Below are 7,816 nucleotides of genomic sequence, written 5' to 3' on the forward strand. Positions count from 1 at the left end.
TCCCCACCTGCAGGGGAGTCATTTCACAAGTGGTGAAGTAGGTCTGCAAGTGTCTTTCTTTCCCCGTCTCTGTCTTCCCCTCCTCTATCCATTTCTCTCTGTCCTAACAATGACGACATCAGTAATAACAATAATAACTACAACAACAATAAAAAAACAACAATGGCAACAAAAGGGAAAATAAATAGATATATTTTTTTAATTTTTAATAAGGGAGTCAGGCTGTAGTGCAGCGGACTAAGCGCAGGTGGCGCAAAGCACAAGGACCAGCATAAGGATCCCGGTTCGAACCCCGGCTCCCCACCTGCAGGGGAGTCGCTTCACAGGCGGTGAAGCAGGTCTGCAGGTGTCTATCTTTCTCTCCTCCTCTCTGTCTTCCCCTCCCTCTCTCCATTTCTCTCTGTCCTATCCAACAACGACAACAACAATAATAACAACAACAATAAAACAACAAGGGCAACAAAAGGGAATAAATAAATAAAATAAATATATTTTTAAAAATTTTTAATAAAAAACTGCAGGTGGTGCAAAGCGCAAGGAACAGTGTAAGGATCCCAGTTTGAGCCCCCGGCTCCCCACCTGCAGGGGAGTCATTTCACAAGTGGTGAAGCAGGTCTGCAAGTGTCTTTCTTTCCCCCTCTGTCTTCCCCTCCTCTCTCAATTTCTCTCTGTCCTATCCAACAACGATGACATCAATAACAATAATAATAAATACAACAATAAAACAACAAGGTCAACAAAAGGGAATAAATAAGTAAATATTTAAAAAAATAAAAACAAAAAGGTTGAAGGTCAATCATGCTCCTCTGAGAGTGGAAGAGTGATAAACTGTGAGCTTTTTATTCAGGAATTTCAAGGTTTCTTTCAGTGCCCTGGCTCCCTTAGTCCTCTGCATCCTCCAGCCACTGGACAGTTCAGCTGACACTCAACTCTTAAGGAGAAGTGTTTCTCCCCAGAGTGAGGAGACAGGAGGTTCTGATCATTTACCCCTTTGCTTCAGCTATGCCACAGGCAGAACTACAGGTGTGGTGCTGGACTCGGGAGATGGTGTCACCCACGCCGTGCCCATTTACGAGGGCTTTGCCATGCCCCATTCAATCATGCGCATTGACATTGCTGGCCGAGACGTCTCTCGCTTCCTTCGCCTCTACCTGCGGAAGGAGGGCTACGATTTCCACTCCTCCTCTGAGTTCGAGATTGTCAAGGCCATCAAAGAAGTAAGTGGGCCAGGATTGACCTGAGGAAGGGGAATAGAGCAGCCAAGGCCTCCAGGACGTGGGATGGGGGTTCTTTTCTCCCAGGCCACCCTCTGGCAGCTGTGCAGCCGCCTGCTGAGCCCTCCTGCTACCTGTGACCACAGAGAAGCCTCTAAGCTGAGTAGAGGGACCCAAAACCACTAGCAGTGGAAGGAGAAAGATGCCTGAGCCTGGATTAAAATTAGATTGGGGGGAGCCGTGTGGCGGCTTATCTGCTTGGGTGCACATGTTACCATGCACAAGGACTCAGGCTCAAGGCCTCTTCCCTCACCTGCAGGAGGGAGGCTTCAAGAGTACTGAAGCAGTGCTGCAGGTGTTTTTCTATCTCTTCTATTTCCCCTTTCCCTCTCACCATCTCCCTGTTGCCATCAAAGCAAGTGAAGTAAATAAAAGGTGGAGTATTAAAAAATTATAATATTGTGATCTGGGAGGTGGCACGGAGGATAAAGCACTTGACTCTCAAGTGTGAGGTCCTGAGTTCAAGCCCCGGCAGCACGTGTACCAGAGTGATGTCTGGTTCTTTCTCTCTCTCCTCCTATCTTTCTCATCAATAAATACATAAAATCTTTTTAAAAAATTATGATACTAATTGGATTGTGGGGCTGTCAAATTTCTCACTTGGACATGTGTTCCTTTGCTATGTGTACGACCCAGGTTTGAGCCTAGCTGACAGGAAACTTTGTACTGATTTTTGTTTTTGTTGTTTTACCAGATCACTGTGCAGCTCTGGCTTATGGTGGTGTTGGGATTGAATTTGGGACTTCTAAATGACAGGCATGAAAGGCTTTTTGCATAATTGTTAGATTGTCTCCTCGCCCACCCCGTGCAGTGTTTTTTGTTTTGTTCTCTTTCTCTCCCTGCCCCTCTGTCTTGCTCTTTCTACCTGACATTGTCAGCCTGGAGTGGTGAAGCTATAGAAATTAAGAGAAAAAAAATGTTGGTTTGTATCTCAGGCCCAGGGAGCCAGGTTTCCATACATACCCACCAGGAGGGTAAACAGGCAGAAACTCACGCCTTCAGTGCCCTCCCCCCCCCCCCCCATGGAAGGCCGACAAAGGCCTCAGCTACTCCTGCGAGCTTCAGGGCAATCACTGCAGCTCATAGATTTCTGCAGCCCATCACTCCTTGGCCTTTGCTCAGAGAAGTGCCCAGTTTTCCTGCCAGCCTGACTTTCATGCTTGGTTCTGCAGAGGGCCTGTTACCTGTCCATAAACCCCCAGAAGGACGAGACACTAGAGACGGAAAAGGCTCAGTACTACTTGCCTGATGGCAGCACCATTGAGGTAGGTGGCTAGACCTCTCCCCTCTGTCTCTAAGGCCTCCTAAAGCTCTGGGCCCTGACACATCCCCATGAGGAGGCTGGAGCCTGACAGACCAGTCCTATTAGCTCCTTCCTGGAGCAGGGTGGCCCTCAAGCAGCATTGTCTCCTACAGAGCAGGGTGGGGACTTGTTTTCTCCTCCAATGTGGTGCCAAGGATATACTGGAGGTGTTTTCCTTGGCTGGGATGGGGATAGGAAGTGGAGTGGTACACGTTGTCCTTAACTATTGATCACAGTATAGAGCAAGTTGTCTCGCCCTGAGTCTCCATTAAGAAGACAAAATGCCCATGTACCCATGCATTCCTATACTAATTCAAAGGTGTCTCAGCTGGGTGAGACATAGGCACTTCCTCTCTGTAATTAACCAAGAACCTATTGGTTCCGATTCTCCCGTTTGTTCCCAGGAGCTCTATCTTGTCCCCTGAGATGCTTGACTTACAATGACTTCTGACCCTGGTTTTCAGTAGCCACGGCTGTTAAGAAATGAAGACAGTCTCTTCCACTCCCATCGCCAGAGGAGCTTTGCCCCAGCTCCACCCCCAGAAGCTTGCCCTCTCCCCCTGCAGATTGGCCCTTCCAGGTTCCGGGCACCCGAGCTGCTGTTCAGGCCAGACCTGATTGGTGAGGAGAGTGAGGGCATCCATGAGGTGCTGGTCTTCGCCATCCAGAAGTCGGACATGGACCTGCGGCGCACGCTCTTCTCTAACATCGTCCTCTCAGGAGGCTCCACTCTGTTCAAAGGTTGGTCTCTGCCCTTGTACTCTCATCACAGGCCCTGTCCCAACAAGCTTCTAGATTTGTTTGTGTTCAGATACCTGAAAAAAATGACTTGAGTTTCTCTTTTCTCTTCATGCAGGTTTTGGTGACAGGCTACTGAGTGAAGTAAAGAAACTGGCTCCTAAAGATGTGAAGATCAGGGTAGGAACATGGCGGGACTTGGACTGGGTGGGGCTGGTCTATAGTCTAGCTCTGCTTAGGCTTTCTGTGGAACCAAAAGTAGACAGGCACCTCCAGGTGGCTTCCAGCTTCCACACTGAACCTGAGCTCTGCCAGAGAGAAGGATTCATTCTCATTCTCTCTCTACAAAAAAAAAAAAAGAAGAAGAAGAAGAAGGGGGGAGTTGGAATTTGAGTATCTGAATGTGACAAGCCACAAGGCTGAGGGCCCAGCCTGTGCTCTTTAAGGAAAACAGTCTGACATCTTAGCATCTTAATGACTGCTGAGGGAAGCTGGCATGCCTGAGCAACGAAAGGAGCCTAAGTGATGGGGCTCCTGCCCCAGCGTCTCTTGCCCTGGGTCCCCAGCAGGGTCAGATCTTATCTCCAAAGCCCCAATTCCTCTGGAAACTGGAGATGCTTAGGGATCCTGGAAACTTGCTTTTCCAGATGCTATCAGGCTGGCTCTATCCCTCTAAAGAAGCCATAGGGTCCAGCAGAGACATAGCTAGAAGTCCTTTATGTGAAATGCACCCCTGCCTTGGGCAATAAGAATTGGGGAATCGGACAGTAGCACAGCGGGTTAAGTGCACATGGCGCGAAGCACAAAGACTGGCATAAGGATCCCGGTTCAAGCCCCCAGCTCCCCACCTGCAGGGGAGTTGCTTCACAGGTGGTGAAGCAGGTCTGCAGGTGTCTTATCTTTCTCTCCCACTCTGTCTTCCCCTCCTCTCTCCATTTCTCTCTATCCTATCCAACAATGACATCAATAACAACAATAATAACTACAATAATTAAAAACAAGGGCAACAAAAGGGAATAAATATTTAAAAATTAATTTTTTAAAATATTTATTTATTCCCTTTTGTTGCCCTTGTTTTTTATTGTTGTAGTTATTATTGTTGTTGTCATTGTTGGATAGGACAGAGAGAAATGGAGAGAGGAGGGGAAGGAGAGAAAGATAGACACCTGCAGACCTGCTTCACCGCCTGCGAAGCGACTCCCCTGCAGGTGGGGGGCCGGGGTTCGAACCGGGATCCTTATGCCGGTCCTTGTGCTTTGCGCCATCTGCGCTTAACCCGCTGCGCTACAGCCCGACTCCCATTAATTAATTTTTTAAAAGAATTGGAAATAAGGGACTGATAGGTGGTTCACCCAGCGGAGTGCACGTTATCATACACAGGTACCCATGATCGAACCCTAGACCACCGTATGGGAAACGCCTGCAGTGGGGAAACTTCATAAGTGGTGGAGTACTGATGTCACATTTCCTTTTCTCTTCTCCTCTTTCCCTCTCCTCCCTCCCTCTCTCTTTCTTTCTCTAGAGAAAAAGTATGGCCACAGGGAGTGGTAGAATCATGCAGGCCCTGAGCCCCAGTGATAACCCAATGGCAAAATAATAACAATAATAACAATAATGAATAAAGACAAATAGAAGGGAAAGTCAGAAGGGAGGATAAATACTGAGATTCCTCTTTCCACCCACCCTTGCAGATATCTGCACCTCAAGAGAGACTGTATTCCACATGGATTGGGTAAGAGTGAAACAAGAAGTGATTATCCTCCCCTCCCCATCCCTGTAGAATGAAGCCTGATCTGACTTGCCCTCTCCCCCACCCCCCCAACATGGGCATGGGTTGCCTCCATGAAAACTTTCTCTCCTTCCCACAATCCTCCTTTGGGTTCCCTCCACTCCAGGGGCTCCATCCTTGCCTCACTGGACACCTTTAAGAAGATGTGGGTCTCCAAGAAGGAATATGAGGAAGATGGTGCCCGATCCATCCACAGGAAAACCTTCTAATGTCGGGACAGCATCTTCACCTCTCTCTGAAGTTAACTCCACTTTAAAACTCGCTTTCTTGAGTCGGAGTGTTTGCGAGGAGCTGTGTGTGTGTGTGGGTGTGTATGGGTGTGTGTGTATGGGTGTGTGTGTAGGTCTGTGGGCATGTGTGGGTATGAGTGTGTGCACATATGCGAGTGCCGTATGGCCCAGGGATCCCAGGGCCCGGAAAGGACGATGAACTACCCACGATGGCGATGGCCTGAGGCCTGGGGTTGACCACTAACTGGCCCCAGAGAGAAGAGTGCTGGCAGAGAACCCCACTTCTCCGTCAGCCGGGCCTTTGACTGTGTTGGACTATGTTAACTATCGTAGGGAGATAGAGCGGGAGGGAAAGCCAACCCCCCGGGAGACCTTGCTGCTGCCCATCCTAGGCTGGGCTCGCCCCAGACACCCCATGCCCAGGGTGCCCTGAGGCCCTTTGCTCATCCTGCTCTCCATGCCTCTTGATCATGGATAGGGCTGGGGCGTGTTCCATCCAGTGTTGCAGTTTGGGCATGGGAGGCTGGCAAAGCACTCTGGGAAGTGTCACTGACGGAGTCAGGAGAGGGCAGGGTGCCTTCAGTGTCCCCAGGGAACCAGGACCACTGTGGGCATATGAGGGAGGCAAGAGCGGGCTGCTTCTCACTGGCAGCGGGGTTCACCCTCCAGCCCTTGTGAATGGGGTCTTTGGAGAATTTAAGGAGACTGACTGTTGGCTCCAGGCCCTGTTACTTGCTTTCTGTTCATCCTTGGGCAGTGCCATCTTCAGTTTTATTTATTGAAGTGTTTATTCAGTAGGGACAATGGAGAAGAGTTCATTGCCTCCTGCCCACCAGTCACCCTGTACACACTATGTTTACAGCCCCTGAGCACAGCTTAGCACCTGGGCCCTGCCACTCCCTGATGACGGTGAACTAACAACTGTCACAGGCCCGGGACCACTTGGGATCCAGGCCTTACTCAGTCACTCCACTTTCCTTCTCCCTCCAGTCTGCCCACTGCCCTGGAATCAACAGGTTGCTGGTTGGAATATTTTCAAACAAGAGGTAGAATCACTAACAGAGATCCCCTAGCCAGAGGTTAGGGAGCCAGCCCCTTTAGGACTAGAGAAGGAGCTATAATGAACCAAGTTGCCTTTTCCCACCCTAACTGACCCTAGGGGGCTAGATTGTAAAGATGAGAAGGACCCCCTCTGGGCTGCTTTTGTGCCATCCTTGACTTTGGACTCGTTTGGTTAGGGAGGGAGGAGGCCAGACCAGAGTGCCAAGCGCGATAGGGCCAGGTGCCTACCCTGGACTCGGGTAGGCCCAGCAGTGGTTGAGTAGTTCAGCCCAAGCTGTGCAGTGCTGGGGCTATCAAATCTTTACTGGCACCCTCAGTTGTGACACCAAGACCTGCCCCACCCCCAGGTTCCAGCAGTATTCTCCCCACCCCACCCCCGTCCAATGACCAAAGGCCCTGCCAGGTGTGGGCCACAGCAGCAGGTGTGTGTGAAAGCGATGTGGCGACCCGTGGACTGCAGTGTGCTTAACCAGCTCACCCTCCTCTTAGCCCAGCCCTGTTCCTCGCACCAAACACGCTGCCTGGTGGGGCCCAATGTACTTAAATAAAGTCGTTCCAATAGACAATGTCAGTGGGGCTTCTGTCGATAGCCAGTGCTGTGTGGGTCTGGAATCTGAGACCATAACTGGGCCACATCTGTCCGCCAGAGGGCACTGTTGTACCAGCAAGACTTGACTAACCCAAGTGCCAGTTCCTCAGGTAGATGCAGGGAAAGTGTTCATGCCGGTAGTCCACCTTTGGGGATGAGGGCCCCAGTCCTACACACACTCAAGACCATGGGTGAAACTACATCCTCAGTGAATGGAGCAGCTCCTACAGCTCTTGTCAGTCTGTGGGAGCTGCCTGGGGCTGTAGCTCAGTGGGGGCAGCAACTAGGTATAGTTCTTGCAGCCTCCATTCAGACATCCAGGCTTCTCTCTCATCAGACAGCAAAGGTTCACTGCCATAGTGATAGTGCACTCCAGTAACCATGCTGTAGGACCTGGTTCAAGCCTCTGGTCCCCATCTGCAAGGGGGGAAACTTCAGACAGAATAGCAGTGCTCTCCTATCTCCCTATTTCTACCTCTATTTGAACGGGGGTGGGGGAGGTAAGGCCACTAGAGAAGTGGAGTTGTCATGCGGGGACTGAGCCCTAGTGATAATCCTTGCGGGGGGGGGAGTGATTATGCCCTCCAAAGAAAGTAGAGCAGGTTCCAAGATGGAGGCAGCCGGTTTCTGTTTCAAATGTCTGCCTGGGGGCAGGGAATTGCTGGGCACTTCACAGATACTCTCGTTGGCTCTCACAGCAGCCTACAGAGTCTGAGCATTTTTATTCTCCACTTTATAGATGATAAATAGATCAGGGGGTCAGGTGGTGGCACACCGGGTTAAATGCACATAGTATGAAGCGCAAGGACCTGCACAAGGATCTGGGTTTGA

The 7,816-nt window shown here is 50.3% G+C and overlaps 1 protein-coding gene across 1 annotated transcript in view; it reads left to right on the plus strand.

Moving 5' to 3' along the window:
- ACTR1A (actin related protein 1A) overlaps nucleotides 1-6,962 on the plus strand; it is a 28,923-nt gene extending 21,961 nt beyond the window's left edge. Inside the window, exons 6-11 of the mRNA XM_007530754.3 lie at nucleotides 1,001-1,217; nucleotides 2,447-2,539; nucleotides 3,144-3,318; nucleotides 3,434-3,495; nucleotides 5,007-5,047; nucleotides 5,211-6,962. Of these exons, the coding sequence (XP_007530816.1) occupies nucleotides 1,001-1,217; nucleotides 2,447-2,539; nucleotides 3,144-3,318; nucleotides 3,434-3,495; nucleotides 5,007-5,047; nucleotides 5,211-5,313 (691 nt within the window). The 3' untranslated portion in view covers nucleotides 5,314-6,962. The remainder of the gene's footprint in view (nucleotides 1-1,000; nucleotides 1,218-2,446; nucleotides 2,540-3,143; nucleotides 3,319-3,433; nucleotides 3,496-5,006; nucleotides 5,048-5,210) is intronic.
- Nucleotides 6,963-7,816: the final 854 nt, after the last annotated feature.

This window comes from Erinaceus europaeus, chromosome 14 (assembly GCF_950295315.1).
Source record: "Erinaceus europaeus chromosome 14, mEriEur2.1, whole genome shotgun sequence".
Taxonomy (NCBI): Eukaryota; Metazoa; Chordata; class Mammalia; order Eulipotyphla; family Erinaceidae; genus Erinaceus; species Erinaceus europaeus.